Genomic DNA, 18,438 nt, shown 5'->3' on the forward strand with positions numbered 1-18,438 from the left:
TACTTCAACAGAAACTGTAATAAGGTAAATACAAACTATTATTCCATTTTTACAGATGAGTCCATACACTACCTGAGCACTGAGGTGAAGACTCTTACTTCTGGATGTTTTTCTGATCTGTGATTTCTCATTTTTGTCGATTTGTTTGTCCAGAAGCGATAATTATTCCAGAAGAACAAAACTATCAAACAGCTTACGAAGATTTAATGTACATTTATTCTTACCACGTGGAACATATAGTATAAAGATTTCATACTGAATAAATGATATTCGTTGAGCCAAAAAAGGGAAAGGGAGGAATTTACATGTTGTCTTAGCTACATAGTCTGAAATACAAATATGCAGAATCCATGATCGGAGAAAAGTTGTCAATGTGTACTTCATCTAGTTTATTTCTGTTGTACCAGGAGATAACAGGTTCGAGCCGTGTCTGCTGTACTACAGAGCTGTGGAGAGACCAGAGGAGTGGGTCTAAATTGGCAGGGACTGGAGGTCACGGACCAAACTCACAAGTCAGCCTCCATCCCTCACCAAAACAAGTGTGAGAATAGTGACACAGACAGACACAGAGAAAGGAAGTGTAATGTACAACATTATATATACACCACAGCAAAGCTGTATTTGAAGTTGAAAACCAGTCCTAAGAGGTGATTTCTTTTCATAAGGGTATTCATACAATCAAGGGATAAGAGGAGGTAAGGGTGTTGTAGGTTCTTGATACTTTGGGGAAGAAAGCCATTTTCTGTTTAACACCAAACTAAAATGACCTCAAAACTCTAGAAGAGCTGCATTGTCAGCTTCTGTGTGAAACGTGTGGTACAGAATGCTTACACTCAAGAGCAGTATGGTACAGAAATGTCCTACAATCTACTGCACACTGCACAGGCCTCCCTGGTGAAGGTGTCTACTGACAGCACTTTGTCTGCTGTCGGGCTGACTGGTGAGAATCCAACTACAGCAACTATAACCAGTAGGCCACTTGTCAGTCTGCTTCACCTCTGAACGTCAACCAGTTAGACTCTGTGCCCTCGAGGCGAGAGCTAGGGCACACTGTGTCTCCAAAACTCACTGTAAACGAGACAGCAACTTTGGTTACAGTTTTTGTTTTTCAGCTATTTATTTATTCATTATTTATCTTTATTAAAAAGTACTTTCCCCCAAGTGCAGAACAGTCTCCCAACCGCGGTGCTCTGCTCCATGTCATCCAGTTGGCATTCGTGTTGCAAGTAGTGTCCCTTTGTGGGCATCTCTCTGGTTTGTAATCCACCACAGCTCTGTGATTATCCTCCTCGAGCAAGGACGGCCTGGGGAGGGCTCAGAGAATGGAATCTGAAGGATTTTCATAAATTAAAGACAGTCACTTGAACTTTCCTTGCCCTGTTACACACACAAGCCAGGTTACCAGGGAAGAGGGGATTGGGGAGAAACCCCCCCAAAACGAGGAGCCACGGCTCCCTACAGCTGTCATGACTGGCCAATCAAAAAGAGTACATCACAGATAACATGAGAAACCAGCGAGTTCATTAGGGGAGACACTGAAAGGTCGAGGAGTCGGGACTCGTGTAGTGTGAACTCTGAGTGGTTCTCCTCCACCTTGGCTAAGGCGTGCAGAGCCCGGGCAGCTCGCCGCATCATGTCCGGGCTTGTGGGTTCGAAGTGCATCCCCTGTAGGTGAAGTAGAGAGCTCTGGCTCTGCTGAAGCTGTGTGGCAGCCAGACTATCCTCCAGGAAACCCAGCAAGGTGCCCACACTACCCTTCTGAACAGCGATTGCTCGGGCCGCCATAGTGTCACCCTGGGCAAGGTTGGCCAGGAGGACCACAGCCATCTCCCTGCAGACTGCAACCTTTCTGTCTCCAATCAGCCGCACGAGGTTTCCGTAGAGCTTCTCTAACCGGCTGAATGGTGGAGTGGCCAAGATGAGGTCCACATTGTTGTCTTGGATGCTTAATTTGCTTAGCGTCTCCAGGACCAGTCTCTGAGGTGACAAAGCACTGTGTGGGCCCAGCGTGGGGAAGGGGTCCTGGGCTTCTGCTGAGGGGCAGACAGCCCAGTGGAGAAGACCATCCAATAGGGGCAAGCAGATGCTTTCGGGGTAAATGGAAAGGTCCAGCTGGCCTGAGATGTTCGCCAAAGTTACCAGCGTGTTCTCCCTCAGGAGCTCCAAACAGTCCCACCACCATTCATCCCTTTGGCCCATTCCCTCTTCTGAATCCTCATCTTTCTCGTATGTGAGCGGGGCCTGTTTGCGTTCAGGGTGCCTGTGGTGGAGCAGGATCAAGCGACCTAGCAGCAGCAAGAGCCCTGGATGTTTGGACATCTCGTGGTCATTGCCTGGCACAAAGGAGAGACTGCGGACAATATTGGAGATGCAAATGCAACGGCGGGCTAAAGAATCCTGCCAAGTAGCCAGTGCAATGAGCGGCCCCTCATCTTTACTGTGAGGCTCATCCTCCAAGATGGAGCCAATCTGCTTCGCCCGCTGGGTTAAAATGATGCTGGAGGAGAGAAAAGGTCCGTTTTCATCCAGGAGACTTGCAGCTTCTTTCTCAACTGTCTTTGTCTCAGACTGTGTTTTCCTCTCCTCCTCACTGCTGGGTGTGGGGCTGGCCTTCTCCGAGACAGCTGCTTTCTCTGAGGAAGATGACTCTTGAGGCCTTTCTTCTTCATCTTGATGCTTCCTCTTCTCCTCCTCATTTGGTAAACAGATTTCCTGCAGTTCTTCTTCTGGAACTCGTCTCTTCAGTAAAACCTGGGGCACAGGCATTCGTACTCGAGGCTCCAAGAAGTCTTTGCGTGGTTCAAAGTGGGTCTGGATGTGTTCTGTTGAGTCCCCCCCTCCAGCACTCCAGTGAAGTAACCCACTGTCAAACTCTTGCATTTTGCCATGATTATTGGACTGGCCGGCAACAAACGGGTCTTTCTTTCGTACCACCTTTACGGGAAACTTGTCAAACTTGCTGGACTGTTTGGGTCTCTCGTGGGCAGGTAAGGATTGGAGTGAGCTTGTCTGTTCAGATGAAGAACCCTTGCTCTTACTCTCCTCATCTTCCGTCTTCTCATCTTTACCCCGAGATTTGCTGCACTGCTTTTGCTCTTCCTCCTCTTTGACGTGAGCTGGCCTGTCCTTTTCTCGCTCCTCCTCTTCTTCGTCTTCGTCTTCTTCGTCGTCTTGTTCCATGTCCTCAGCCTGTGGCTCCTCTTCTTCCATGCTGTCCCAATCTTGTTTCAAGGCATCAGGATCCAGTAGTGTCTTCTGGCCAAGATCTCCAACCTCATACTCCCGCAGAATGCCAAAGATTTCAATTAGGCAGCGTCTGAAATACTCAACGACCAACTCCAGAAGACCAGGCAGCTGAAGAAAGAGCCGAAATATTAAAAAAATATTAAACATGCTCACCATGCATATTGTACTAACATTAAAGACTCAATTTTAAAATCTAAACTCACTGTGTTTAGATCGAAGGTGGAAATACTGCCGTCATCATAAAGGAGAATGTTGATGGTATCTAAGGCCCACGTACTCTCAGCCAATAGACCAGACTTTAATGACATCATGACTCTCCAAGCCTCTGGTGTTCCTGTGGAGACAAGAAAAGAAAAGAAAACCATTGGTCCTGTTTTAGCTACAACTTGATGAAAAGAGAGTAAGAAAATGTCAACGTCAAAACATGGTTTTGTCATTTGTAATCTACAGTCATACCGATATCTTTCATGGTGAGTCTCCGACGTGGTTTCAGGACAGGGTGCGTAGCTTCTATAGAGCCTGGGGGGAAAGGCATGTCTCGCCTTATTAGAGGCGACTGCACCTGAGGGGGCACTATGTGAGATGCAGGCACTGGGGGTCCAGCCTTCTGCATCTTCATTACTCCGTGCATGTAGGGAGATTTACTAGGTGATGTCCTGCTCTCCATCGGGCGAGGCATGGAGGCCGGGCTGGACACCTGTGGAATGTGGTTCTGCACACCCTGAGGGGGCTGGTAGTTAGACTGTACTGAGCGAGGCATGGGTTGGCCGGGCCCTGCTGGACCATAGGGAGGCTGCCTTGGGCCCATCTGACCACCCCACTGACCGTCATGATTCATGCGCTGTTCTGATGACATCATCTCCTCAGGGCGGGTCATGCCAGGGTAACCTGGCCCCTGGGGTGGGACCCCGGGGCCACCTTGCCGGCTGGGGAAGTTCTGATAGTTCATGTCTCGTGGCCCTTGCCACATGCCTCCCTGAGGACCCTCAGGCCCTGACTGCATCATCTGAGGGGGCATGTTGGGCTGAGCGTTGGGCCCTGTCGGTCCTTGCATTCGTTCACGACCAAAGGGGAAGGGGAACTGATTGCCTGGGCCAGGTGGACGGCGATCAGAGACAGGGTAGGGCCCACTGCCGCTGAACTGATTGTATGACTCCTGCTGTCCTGAAGAGGGTGCAGAGGAGCCTCCTTGCTGCAGCGGTGGTTGTTGTCCACCAGGGAAAGGCCCACTGTACTCAGTCTCATGACGTTTCGATGGAGGGTAACCCCCCTCCACAGGACGCTTGTAACTCTGAATAGAAGGTACACAGACACACAATTATTTCACAACTATTTCAGTAGAACTGTTGTAAAAAGTGTTTCATAAAACATTTTCCTGCTCAGAAAATTACAAATACAAAATGATAGTAGCTTCATCAAAGAGCAACACATTTTTACCCAGTGTGTAATGCATATGATCATTACCTGTTGTTGTGGATACATTCCAGGCTGCTGATTTGGGAAGGAGCCGGTAGGGGGCGTTCCCTGTCCAGCATACTGATTACCATAGGAATCATGCCTGCAAACATTATGTCCAGTCAGTCTCAACAAGTCAGACGCACACATGCATAATGGCATATTATGATTTATAATTTATAAATGTATAATTTATGACCACAAAGACATGCAATGGATGCTTTTTGTTTTCAGCTTCATCCTCAGTTGTACTTAATCTTAGACTTAGTTTTATCGATATGATTAATTTTGTTAAAAATGTGAATGATGAATATAAACACATTAACTGTTTACTGTACTATTTAAAAGTCTATTAATAATACAAGCCCCCAGTTTAAGTACAATTCAATCAATGTAACTCTAGTTCTATAAACACAGTCACATTCAATTCGCTCAAACTATTTGTAAATATTGTGAAATTAAACCATACAATTGGATGACACAGAACACAGAAAAATCCTAAATTTTCCAGCATTTCTGAAAGATTCCAACAGTAGCCGTTATCATACTATCATTTAGTATAATTTTTTTTTTTTTTTACTTGAAGACAGATCAGTCTGATAGTAGCTTTAAACCTAGGCTACAGCTATACGTGAACTGACCGTGGCTGCTGTGGTGGGAAGCGATTTGGCGAATACATCCCCGCATCGGCATTGGCAGGCATCATAGGGTTTGGCGGAGGAGCACCCGATACCATGTTGCCCTCTGGGCCCATTCCCTGCTCCGATCTGGGGATAAAATAGGCATGGCATGTTTTTTCCCCATATATGTTTTCACTCAGTCAGACAAATGATGCTACAGATAAAAAAAAAGCGAGATGTTAATGGTTCCAACCACAGCTCCATCATAAATACTTGTTAAAATTTAATCGGCCTAAGCCTGACTGCATGTCACAATGGACAAATGCATCTTTGATGGCTTGTTTTGAACAGTGTATGATGGTAAAATATTGACACGAGTGACTTAGAGAATTTAGCAATTTACTGTGTCAAAAAATAGTCCGATTTGTGACATTTGGAATAACATCACATAAAAGTGTAATTGATAAAAACAATGTCTTTTCAGTGTATCAAATAAGCAAATTAAAGCACAATCACTATTCTGAATTTTAATTTTAGATTTAATTTGTAATTTAGAATCACAGGATTTCAAAAATGATACATGATTTATAGTCCAACCACATCTTCACTCTCAAAACATTTGCAGATGTGTCACTGAATTTTTCTTGGCATTATATCCTGAAAGCATTACCTAGATAAATTGGTAAGAAACCATCAATTTGATTTCTTATTTGTTGAAATTGTATGTAAATAATTCTGTAGTTTTCTGACCTGCATAGGAACTTTTGGTTTTGTGTGATCACAAAAACATCTCCTTGTTATTATCAGTAGTTTTAAATGACCTTCCATTCAATAATCCTTACCTCCTGTCGTAGCCTGGTCCATAAGGATACTGTTGTCTGGGCCCTATTGGCATCGAGCCCATTGCCCCAGGTGGTCCTCTGTTGAATGGAGGCTGCTGCTGTTGCTGTTGTGGTGGTTGCTGCTGCTGGTCACCCACCCCGCTGTTAGGGCCCTGGTTAGCAGGTAAAAACTGCTCCCCAACTGCAAATGCATTGACAATTAAAGCCAATTTCAGAGGGATTAATTTATTGGGTAATTAAGGAGGCATTTTAGCTTTTAGGACATCATGATCTATTCAGCTGTAGTCTGTTCAGTGTGCCCACCTTTCCGCATGTTACCAAAGGGGTCCTTGTTGGGTTCGTAGGTTCCCATGCGCCCCTGTATGTCTGGAGTGTTCATGCCAGACTGATAGGCCGAGTTAGGCGTCATGTTCTTCCTCGGGAAAGCGGGGTCATTTCCTTCAGAGAAGGGGTCCTGCAGGTTAACGCTGCTCCTAGAGGGGAAGCAAGGTTAAGTGGGAGGGGAAATAGGAGTAAGTGGGAGAGATGGACAGAAAAGCAGAAGGAAATTAGTTTATCTTATAATAATTTCTTTTAGAAGGTCAAATCAGCTGGTAAAATCTTCAACACGAGTCACCTGGACACGGGCGGCATAGGGGGCATCTGGGTGTGAGGGGTGGAGGCCGGGGTGGGAGGTTTTAAGTCTCCCCCCTCGGCCATGGAGCTGCTGGTGGACTGGGGTGTCTGGGGACCCTGCAGAGAGCCTGACCCAGCTGTGGAGCAGAGGGACGCTTCAGTTTGAAATAAAGGAGGAGCAGAAAGACAGGGTTCATGACTTTAATGACACTCAAACACAGTCCGTTATGTATTTTTTTGTTCAAAGATAAGGTTTACTAAATTAGAGCTGCAAAATTGGTATGGGTACGGCTCTCACCTGGAGACGGTGGCTGGACCTTAGCAGCTTGGTTCTTTTTGTTGTCTGCAAAAATCTCAGGAGGAGGGTCCTCACCACGTTCCACTTTGCACTCAAAGGCGTACAGACACTGGATGTACTGTTTCTTCAAAGAACTGGCAGCACTGCTTGAAGTACCCACATTTAGGGAAGTGGCCAGATCCCGCCACTTTTTATTCTTACTCACCTGAGACACACAATGAGACGTAATTAGAGAAGATAAAATAAAGAAAATGCCAAGAAATAAACATACGGATTATGGAATTGATTGCCATATGTATTTGCAATGCTAACCTGGGCCATGCCTCCAATCTCTTTCACCGACATATACAGCCGGAAGAGGTCGAGGGGTTTGCGTCCTACAGCGGGCAGGTTGGTCATGCTCATGGCTTTCTCTTCAACAAAGGCCAAGTAACGATCCACCCACATCTTTCTGTCGGGCTCGGGTCCTAACTCGTACAACCGTGTTATCTTTTCGTTGGTTGTGGTGGAGGAATTAGACTTCTGTTTTGTGCAAAAGAAATAAGATCACAATTTTAAAGCAGAGCGGATAACAATAACAGAGGTACCGAAAGACATTTGAGGGGTAATACTTTAAAAATAAAATATAATCAACAGGTTACCTTGGATTTAGGTTCTGGCTTAGGTGTTACACTCCCATCTACTTTGTTATTCATCTTATTGTTCATCTCTGGACTGGGGGCCATACCTAAAGACAATGATGGGGTTTAGAAATTGCAGCAAAATTGCTACATTACAAAAGGAGAACAAGGCTTGGTGCAGTCATCTCTGTACAACTTACCACTTGAGTTATTGGCCATGTTTGGCCCCATTGGATAAGGTGATCCGCCTTGTGTGTTCATCATTCCAGGCATGTTGTTCATGGGAGGGCCATACGGTTGTCCAGACCCCATCATGCCTGGAGACATGTTAGGGTAACCAGGCATCCTGGATGGAGGAGAGAATATGATAATCAGTTTACGCGATAGTGACAGAGTATGGAACAGCCATCTCATATTTAAGCCTGAGAGAAGTCAGACAGAAATATTGTGTGAGGTAAATAAACGTAGGAAATAGAGAGTCCTACATAAACCCACCTGTTGTGCATGGAGTTGGGGGCCGGGTGCTGCATGGCTGCGGGGTCTTGCGGCTTTCTATTCATGCCCGGAGGTGGACACATTCCTGAGCCTACCTGGGGTGGCATGTTTCCCATGTTGGGAGGCATGTTTGGAGGCATATTAGGGCCCATGTTTGGACCCATGTTGGGTCCATAGGGACGTGCCCCCATTTGATTCGGTGGCATCCTTCCTGGAGGCATGCCAGCATATGGTGGACCCCCACTTTGTCCCGCCATGGGGTTCATTGGACCCATGCCCGGCCCGGGGTAGTTGGCGTTGGGCATGTTGCCATAGCCAGGTTGACGGGGATAACCTAGATATGACATTACAAGAAAGAAATATCAGTTAACATAATCACTTGGTTCTAGCAACACACAGAAGTTTATTTGTCTTCAACGTGACATGAAAGTGATTTGTTAAAGCTATGACAGAGTCTTTTCCTACAGAGCTTTTTCCCTACAGTGAGTTAGCACAGAGAGCTATGCACCCTGAGCAACAAGCCGTCGTCACAGTCTCGGCTCTACTGACAGGAGGCTCTGCTACGTCAGCTGACTCTCTGCCTCACAGCTATAAATAGACACAACAGAGTCAGAGGGAGGGACCAGCGGTAGCATGGTATTCCTACTGGGTACGGACATATATTCCATGGATTTGTCCAAACGTAAATGTGGATATTAGAAAACTTTACAAACTTAGATTATTACGTGGAAAACTTTTGTAAATCACTAAAAACATTATGTCTCTAGAAAACAATTCATCTTTTCAGCAGCATAACAGATATTGAAAACAAGTCCCATCTTGACAACGATGATTCAGAAGTGCACACCTTGGGGGCCGTACTGTCCCCCCTGCTGCCCGTAGCCACTCATAGAGTTGTTCTGCTGATATGGGGCCATCCCAGGATGAATCTGTCCCCCTGAGGACTGCCGCGGTGACAGTGCAGAGGCCGACTGGGGGGAGCCATAAGGGGGCATCTGAGGGTTTCTCTGCATAAACCCTGAAAGAGGGGACGTGAGAGGGACGGTGATGCCACAGCAAAGACTACTGACATTTAAATCTCTGTGAGCACTTTGTATTTATATGAGAGTATACCTCTGTCCTGGGTCATAGGAGACTGGCTCATTGCTGGGTGTAGGCTCCCATCTGACTGCACACTTGACGGCCTAGGAGGCATCTGGGTCCCTGAGAAATTATATTTAACTTAAGTTAATGGGAGATGAAAGAGGTTCCAGTTCTGAGTTTTAGGCCAACATGGGTTTCAAGTAAGCAACTTGGTTATTTGGACAGTAGACAAACTCAGATTTCCATGTATGGGCAATCAAAGCTGACACCAGGGCAGTTATCAATAAAGATATATCAGCAAAAAGAGTATCCTAAAACCAACCTGGCAGTTGGCATATTCTGAATAAGACGTTAGCTGGTATTACTCGAATGTCTTTGACAAAAAAAAGTTTGCAATAGTCGCAATCAGTTTTTTAAAGTGGACAAAAACACTTTTCTGTCTAATAAGTGAGCAGACTGCAGTTTCAAACTTTTGCAAGCTTTTTTGAGAAATGTATTCATGGCAAAAAGAAAAGGACATGGAGCACAAATATGGTAGTGGTAGGCATTTGGGTTTTTTGGTAAAAACTAGTTTGAGCTGTCACTATTGGCCCATACTCAAGGCCATTTTAACATCTTTAACCTAGCAACTGGATCAGTCCTTGCACATGTATGTTTTGTGAATGAGGACGGTCCCCTGACAAAAAAGTGACTAAGCAATCCAAAAATATCAGACTTGAGTTTTGAGGGATGGTGTCCTTATGTGTTGCGCTACATCTGTGTTTAAATTTAAGAATTTTGGTCATGTATAACAGTAGAGAACTTTCCTTAAATATACGGATGAAATTCAAGACCTTGATAGAATTTGTGGCCATGAAGCGCTTTTCCCCTTGAAATGCAAACCAAAACCATCACCATCTGAGAAATCTCAGAAGTCCACGACTTATCATATGCCTCCTCTCATTGTGTGAGGGATCGGCCCACCTGGCATGTTGGCGGGTGACAGCGGTCCTGTGCGGGGCGTGCTGGCACCAGCAGGGGAGCCAGCTGGGGAAGGTGAAGGCCCTCGGATGCCTGGCAGGTGGGGAGACGTGTGAGGGGAGAAGGGCGACTGAGCCGGATTGCTCTGCTCGCCCTGGCTGCTCGACACACCTGACGTGCTCACGCCGGGACTCAGGGCGCCCTCTGTACCCGTCGGCAGGTCGTCGATGGACCCTGACAGGTCCTGAAAACACAAAGAGGACAAGCAGAGGTGGAGTCAACAAATGTGGTATAACAGAGAGAGATAAACAACTATTTAAATATTAATTATAGATTCAGAGGATGCAGCTCGTGCATTTTAACACACTGTTTTTAGAGCAATCATAACTATTATTAGTAAGGTTAGGTTTCTTTCATAGATTTGCTGTAATTAGTTTCCTTTTTAAAGATTCAAGTGACACACATACACAGACCCAGAGGCCTTTGTCCTTATTTATCCCTTTCAAAGAAAAAAATGAGTGTACGTTAGTGCAGAGGGTTGTCATGGTAACCAAGGTTTGTAGGATGCGAGCTGAGTCAGCTTGTAGCAGCAGCTTCGCCATGTGATTTAATACACAAACAAACTCTTGCATTCATCTAAGATCTCCTCATTTACACAGCACCTTTCTCCACACGCATCACTCACACAGCTGCCTCACGACAACATGCAGTCGCACACAACGTCTAAAACCATCAGGGGACAGTCAGCGCAGCAGCCGCGATACAAGCAAAATGAATGCTTTCAGAGCATGAACAGCTGGCATTCAACTAGGGAGTTTTTACATGTAACAAGCATCACATATTTTGGATAAGAAGTCAAATGAATATGTCCTCTGTCATGAAAACTACATGACACGGAAAGTAAAAGGCTAACGGGTGAAAAGCAAATACCCGGAGTGAAGGGGGATTTTTATGTTCTAGCACTGATAGCATGCATAACTGACCGGGAGGCTGGAGGGGCGGCCTTGACTGTCCTCTGGGCCAGATTTAGGCTGAGTGGATGGAGGGGCGTTGGACTGAAATGAATCCTGGGATACCTCCTAAAAGACAACAGAACATGTACGTAAGCGTACTGCCTGAGATACAGAGAGGCATGCATGTGAACACGCAGAGAAAGAAAATTATGTAAAATGAATATGATCCAGCTCTGGGGCAGTACCTGCTGTTGTGGAGGAGGAAAACGCTGATAAGGTGACTGTTGTGCTTGCTGCTGTGGGTTCGGATGGTACGCTGCAGGCTGGCCCTGTGGGTGTTGGCTGTGTCCCGGTGGCTGCTGTGGAGGCTGAGACTGTGCCTGCTGTTGCTGCGAGGGAGGCTGCTGAGGCCCCTGTGTGGATCCTGGGTAGCTGGACTGGCCCTGTGATCCAGGGGGAGCCTGGGAACTTGGCTGCTGCTGGGCCTGACTGGGAGGACCCTGCTGCTGGGTGTAGGGAGACTGGCCAGACTGTGGGGCTGAGGCTTGAGCGTACGGTGGCTGAGACTGTGGGGGCCCTTGGGATGGGCCTGGCAGTGGCCCCTGTGGCTGTTGGGGCATGTGGGGCTGCTGATACGGCGGTCCTCCCTGGGTATGAGGAACAGAAGTTGCCGCAGGGTGGGGTTGCCCTGGGTAAGGTGTCTGGCCACCTGGTGTTCCCGGAGGGGGCTGTGAGTAGGGGGTCTGCTGCTGGCTTGGATGAGGAGCCTGGCCGGGCTGGCCATAATAGGGTGCCTGGCCCTGAGAGCCATAGCCTCCTGGTCCCTGCTGTCCGTATGATCCCATCTAAACAGAGAACACAAACACATAAGAATTAAACACTGATGATATAGAATAACACATGAGCCTATTTCTAACTGAGGGAAATTATGTTAAATACCTGTGGACCATATGGCATGCTGCCCATGCCTCCAGGTGAACGTCCTTGCATTCCCACAGGGTATCGCTGGGGACCTGGAGGGCCATAACCCTGGCCTGGGTATCCGGGCCCCTGTTGTGGACCCGTGGGAGGCCCCTGCTGCGACTGCTGGCCGTATGGACTACCTGCTCCGTAAAGTTGGCCTCTCATCTTTCCCATTGGGTCCATGGGACCAGGTGGCTGCATATGGGAAGAACAAGAGGAAATGAATTAAGTTAAAAACCAAACACCACAGGAGAAGTCTAAATATCAAGTGCTACAACTGAGAATATTTGGCTGCTGTGTTTAAAAGAATTAAGCATGTATGAACCAACTTCAGTGAATGAAGAAACTGTGCCTTTTTTTCCACCTTATTTCCCACGGTCATTACCCTGATTTTTTTCACCTCACTTTGCCATAGTTGCGGAAGTCAACAGAGCTATATATATCTACTTTCAAATGGAGGGCAGTCTGCCCAATCTTAAACATATCCCAGCTGTGCTCCTGTTTTGAGCCTGGTCCAAGTAGCTTTTTCCCCAGAGAAGGCAGTTTGGCTCTGGATGAATGACATCAGAGATGAAGGAAGCACTTTCACAACAGCAGGAGAGTGAAAAATGTACATGAGCATACTTGCTCTATGACCCAACAGTTAGTATAAACACTGCTGAAGAAATGGCTGCTGTGTCTAATTCATCAATGTCTTGAACTTGCTGCTACACTAGAACCTTACATTTAGGATCCAATTATCACCTCCACCAAAACCATCTGACACTAACAAAATATGAATTTTTATGATAATTTCAGCAACAAGAACATCTAGTAGCAAATCCAAAGAGTACCCTCAAGTGAATTTCCACACGTGTACTTTGGGTGAGAGGGTGCTGCTCGGCGTCACAACAGCCCTTTACAAATAGAATGCAAAATTCCTTATGTGACATTTTCCAGATCCAAGATAATGAAGTGAAATAAATAGGAGCAGCACATGGCTAATCTGCATAAGACAGAGAGGAAACTCCCTTGGTGGGTGAGAGATGGTGGACTGCCTTCTGATTGGCTTGGGGGGAGGATTGGGGGGGAATTCTTTGCAGTCACACAGTCAAACTTGTGTGGCATGCCAGGCACTGGAGTGTGTTGCACGCACACACACAAACATCTTTGAGCGCAGAGTACAAATTTGCATTTTAACTCGATGGTACACGTTACAATGTGGAATAAAACAAAGACATCTATCAGTCAATGATTTGTTTATACGGGCCTTATCAAGGATAACAAACAGGCTGTATGAAAATCAATAACAAACCTAAATGGAACAGCAGATGATGTAATAAGACATTATGTTGTAAAGATTTAATGATTGTAGTGATGTTGTTGTATGGGTTTATTTGTATTGCTCAAAGAAAACAAGGCACTACCCATCACATAAAAATGATGCAGGCTGCACCTGTCGTGTGAGCACATCGAGCTATGGATCGGCCACATTTTGATTGGAATATTAAGACAGTGCAGATAACTAGTATTAATATGTTTCTAGGATACTTGTCAAATGATCAAATCACAAAAATACAAGGCCATGCATCATCTTTATCCCAGCTGCAGCATGTTTTATTCAGTGGTTTGAAGTGGAGCTGTGGGGAGAAGGGGAGCAGCCATACCTCTGCTGACCCTGTGATGAGTTAATGCTGCTTGCTCTTATCACCAACTGTTGCCTTGCATCACATGTAATTATAAATGGCCATGAGCAGCGGATGAGGAGCCAATCAGATTTCAGCTAGCATGTCAACCCAAGACCAACTATCTCCTGGCTTTGACAGCAGGATTTTACCTCCACAATTCAAATCCCAGTGCAAACTGAAATCTGCAGGCTGCAGCCTCTCGCTCGTATGGGGCCGAGCAGGCTGCACACAGGCAGCGTGCACAGGGAAGCCCGGCGGCCTCAACACAGAGGGACGTGTTTGATTAAAAAGATCGTGACATTATTTACACTATTACGTCTTTACATTTGAGGTATTTGAAGTGGACCTGCACTGAGCGTTTAATCACACGGCGAAAGGCTGATCCGACACGCAGCAGTCATGCCCACAAAATTACAGCTTATCCGGCGTGAAAACAACACAAATGCGAGCGTGTGGGCCACGATCATAATGTAATATGTAAGAGAACATGGTGTCCCGTGTACACAAGAGTCGTTTGAACACATTTATAAACACGGTGGACTTTAAATCCAACGTGTTAATACGACTGGGTGAAACTGTAGCAGGAAAAAAAAACGAGCCGTAGCTGCTCGGCGAGTAATTTCGCCCCTTTTCAAAGTCGGGCCTTGTTGGCTCCTGAACGTCCTTACATCGATTCAACTACTTATATCCGACTCAAGCGGCCATATTGTGCCGCTGTATACATTTAGACGGGTTAACAACAATTATTTTACGGTCTGAAGTAAAGGGGGAAAAACACACACACCAGAGGCAGCCATTTTAGAGTCTTTGCGAACTAGTACCAGACAATGGCTGGCCTGCTACGTTGTGAACGAGCTAGGAGGAGGGAAGGGAGACGTGCTAAAGCTCACACCGTGTTCCTGAAATAATGGGACTTTACCTGGCTTCTAGCTAGCGGCTGCCCGGCACTTCCCGGGCTCATGGGCGACGGGAGATGGCTTCTTTGTTGCCAGCCCGGGTTGCTCCCTCCATACTGACCGCTGCTGCCCATGTCTGCTGGTCCCTTGCTAGCTCCGTCCTGGCTACTGTAGTCGCCGGACGGGTAGTTTGGATATCCCCGCGTCGAGCTGGGGGAGGTCAGGAGCTTGTTGAGTGTCGGCGTGGACGTGGGCTGAGGGTTCCCAATGTTATATCTCTGGTTACTGTAAGATCCAGCCATCGCCGTGGGTCCTCCCGCCGGTGGCTGCTGCTTAGCTGGCTGCCCACCAGCTGTCGGCGCCTGTGTGCTGCGCGGGGAGTTCATGGCGTACGCTTGGCCGGGATAGGGAGTCCTGTTCGGGAATGGGTTGTAGTTATTGAACTGGTGGTTCGAAAAGCCATGATCGTGGGAATTAGGTTGATACGGATCCATCATGTTGCTCGACTGCACGACCGGACCCGCAGCAGCTGCCATGCCAGGGCTTTGTTGTCCGCCATGTTGATGAAAAGGGGTCCGACCGTAGTGCTGACTGTATCCGTACGAAGGTGGAGGGAAAGCGGTTCCGTGGTGATGCACCAAGCCGGGATGGTTGTTTCCCTCCGGTCCGACAGAGTCATTCTGATTATTATTGTTAGCCCTGGGCGGGTTCCCATTCCCGTTCTTCATCTCAGGTTCCCCTCCTCCCCCTGCATTTCCACCCTCGGCCCCGTCCTGCAGCTCCCCCCGGCCCGGCGATCCGCTGTCCAAGCCCGGCTGCTTTTTGTCCGACTGCTTCTCCCCCGGTGCCGACTCCTCCTTAGGGTCCCGATCCGGCTTTTTGAGTTCGGAAGGCGGGCTAGTGTTAAGAGTGGCGACCTGAGCGGCCATGATATACACCCCCCCACCTCTCTCTCCCTCGCTCTCAGTCACAATCACAAGCTCGCATGGAATATAAATAATTGTTTAGAACCATTTATCCTTGTGCCGATTCATTCCCACCCCTCACACCGGACCGAATCCGGCGGCCATCCCCGCGGTTCCGGCTCCGCAAACGGGTCAGAGAGATGATGGAGGCTCCATGCAATGCGTGAGACAGCGGCAGAAATTGTTGTGGGAGTTGTGTTACTGAGCCCGGGCAGAGGCAGCGAGAAAACCCAACCAACACGAGGCTCCGCTACATACAGCCATTTTACCCAGCCGCACGGTCTCCTGCAAAACACGGACTGGATCAGCCCTCTCTCCAAGGAGGAGTGGGATTATCACATTGTCTCCCCCACCCCCACCCCCCTTCACTTGTGTGGAATATTTCCTCCACATGAAGACAGTGTAGTGTTCACACAACTCACTCACGTTGTGTTACAACTATGAAATGTGCTTTAGGATTAAACACACACACACACACACACACACACACAAGGGGCTGTGTTTTTAGGCCCTGCAAGAAATATGCATGTGCACGATGAATTCCATGTGTGCAGGAGGGGAAACTGATTCATTAATGGAACGTGTGATTTAACAAATGTGCGTGTGTGTGTTTGTGTTTGAATGAATGTGCACCTCAAGAAGGCTGCTGCAAGCTGGGACTTCAAAAGGACTGAATGGTGGAAACTATTTGCCATGACTCCATGTAGCCTGGCTTGTAATATAGTTGTGGTTCTCATTAGTGTAAAAGAAAAAGTGGTACATGCCATGTGTATAATCTATATTAATTCTACGTGTACTTGTGTTTCGGTTCTTTCCCACCAGTAACTGTGAGGCGTACTGAGGCGAGTGAAGGCAGCACACACAGGTTTTTCCAGAGCAGGAGGAAGCCTTGCAGCAAACCAGAGACTACCAATGCACATTCTCTCTTATTCCCTCCCCTGCCTGCTCTGCTCTCTTCTCCTCTACCACCCCCTCCTCTCCTTCTTCCTCTCCTCTCCTCTATTCTTCCCCTACTCTCTCTCCTCTCCTCTACTCTCCTCTCCCCTTCCTCTGCTCTCCTCTCGCTCCTCTTCCTCTCATCTCCTCTCCCTCTCCTCTCCTCTGTCTCTCACTCCAAGCAGAAACACTCTTCTTGCTGTGTGTGGGGGGATGGGCGCACACAGGCTCCAGCTCCCTCTCTCCCTCTCTCTCTCTCTCTCTCTCTCTCTCTCTCTCTCTCACCCCACTAACATTGAACTACGCTGTGCAGAAGAAAAAAACAGACCTTATCTAGCAGACAGAGGATGCATGAACAGTTTCAAAGTCTCCCAACAATTAGAAAAAATGGGGCATTTGCCCCCCCATCTCCATTCTCAGTCAAATGAAGCAGACATTTTTGGCATCAACCGAACACATAGGGTGTGTGCACAGCATTGAGTGGTAATGAGAAGTGTGTGTGTGTGTTCTTTTGTTAAAATAATGAAATACTAAGGCATGGCAGGGTTTATGAGGCGTTTAATTGTTGGATTTTTGAATTAAGGTTTGGGGTGTGTAAGTAGGACGAGATAGCCTTTCGGTTTCTCTCTCCACACACACACACACACACACACACACACAAGTTTGTCTAGCGGCCCTTGCAAGGACCCTGCATTGACTTCCATTCATTGTGTACAGCGGGACTAAAACCTTATCCCTAACCTTAACCATGACCAACTCTTGCCTAACACTAACCTTAACCTAACCACAATTCACACCTTAAAACCCTGACCTTAACTAGTGCCTCAGAAATTAAGTAGTCTCATTAGGACATGGTTTGGTCCCCATAAGGTACACTGGTCCTGTCGAGGTCGATGTTTATGCTGGAGAGGCAACAAAAACGAGATACACACACACACACACACACACAGAGAGAGAGAGAGAGATGGTGTCTGCTCTCTCTATCACACACACAAACACACACACACACACGCAAACAAACAGTCTCTGCTCTCTCTCTCTCTGTCTCTCTCTCATACACACACACAGTCTCTGCTCTCTTTCACATGCACACATACACACACACTCGGTCTCTGCTCTCTCTCTCTCTCTCTCTCACACATACACACACACACACACACACACACACACACACACTCGGTCTCTGCTCTCTCTCACATGGACACACACATCTACCTCTAGGGGGCTTCCAGTGGGGGAGAGGCAGGAAGTAGCAGTGAGGAGGCACATACTTGATCACATGTACAAACATCGGAACACAATTTAACATTGTGCCTGACACACCCCCCTAATGCAGGAGAGGGAGAGCTGTCCACATGTCATTTCCCAGCAGCCCCTCCGCACCACACAGGGTTAATGTGATTTCCCACTTCAGCGCGAGCTCGCAAACTGGATCACGCTTTATTTCAGTCGGACTACAACCCCGCACGAGGAGCGCGTGCACACACACACGAAGCCCTGTGTTTGAAATGATTGGTGTTTTTTTAGAGTGAATTCAGTGTTAGATTCAGAGCTGGATAATTGTGGTTAACACAGCTCAACGTCCACAGTGACAGGATTCTCCTCCTGTGTGTGAGAGCAGAGTTTCAGCAGCTTGTATGAAGACAGAGGCTCCTCCATCGCAGGGAGCAGACACAGGGCCAGTTGTGCAGAAACACAGATTTAATGTGGCTTCCTCTCCCCGCCTGACTTCATTTTTCTGCTCCGGCCTCTGACAAAAGCTGGAGCGGAGCTTCTGTGGATCCGGGAGAAGCATTTGCAAGCACATGCGCCACCTGCTGGACA

At 47.3% G+C, this 18,438-nt stretch overlaps 1 protein-coding gene across 7 annotated transcripts; it reads right to left on the reverse strand.

Moving 5' to 3' along the window:
- Window positions 1-198: 198 nt before the first annotated feature.
- On the reverse strand, window positions 199-15,975 carry arid1aa (AT-rich interaction domain 1Aa). Of its 7 annotated transcripts, none has more exons than XM_069537839.1 (20): window positions 14,737-15,975; window positions 12,127-12,345; window positions 11,433-12,032; window positions 11,218-11,313; window positions 10,238-10,478; window positions 9,305-9,394; window positions 9,039-9,209; window positions 8,192-8,525; window positions 7,897-8,042; window positions 7,718-7,803; window positions 7,389-7,598; window positions 7,077-7,281; window positions 6,780-6,915; window positions 6,467-6,630; window positions 6,164-6,344; window positions 5,343-5,468; window positions 4,711-4,804; window positions 3,703-4,537; window positions 3,450-3,580; window positions 199-3,354 (listed from the first exon to the last, which is right to left on the reverse strand). In XM_069537839.1, exons 1-20 carry the CDS (start codon window positions 15,640-15,642, stop codon window positions 1,465-1,467), a joined length of 6,861 nt encoding a protein of 2,286 aa, XP_069393940.1. In that variant the 5' UTR covers window positions 15,643-15,975; the 3' UTR covers window positions 199-1,464. The 7 variants fall into 7 exon arrangements, with proteins under 7 accessions (XP_069393940.1, XP_069393939.1, XP_069393937.1 ...); XM_069537838.1 differs by having other exon boundaries at window positions 6,467-6,636; XM_069537836.1 differs by having other exon boundaries at window positions 6,780-6,933.
- Between the last annotated feature and the right edge of the window lie 2,463 nt (window positions 15,976-18,438).

This window comes from Paralichthys olivaceus, chromosome 13 (assembly GCF_024713975.1).
Source record: "Paralichthys olivaceus isolate ysfri-2021 chromosome 13, ASM2471397v2, whole genome shotgun sequence".
In the NCBI taxonomy this organism is placed as follows: domain Eukaryota; kingdom Metazoa; phylum Chordata; class Actinopteri; order Pleuronectiformes; family Paralichthyidae; genus Paralichthys; species Paralichthys olivaceus.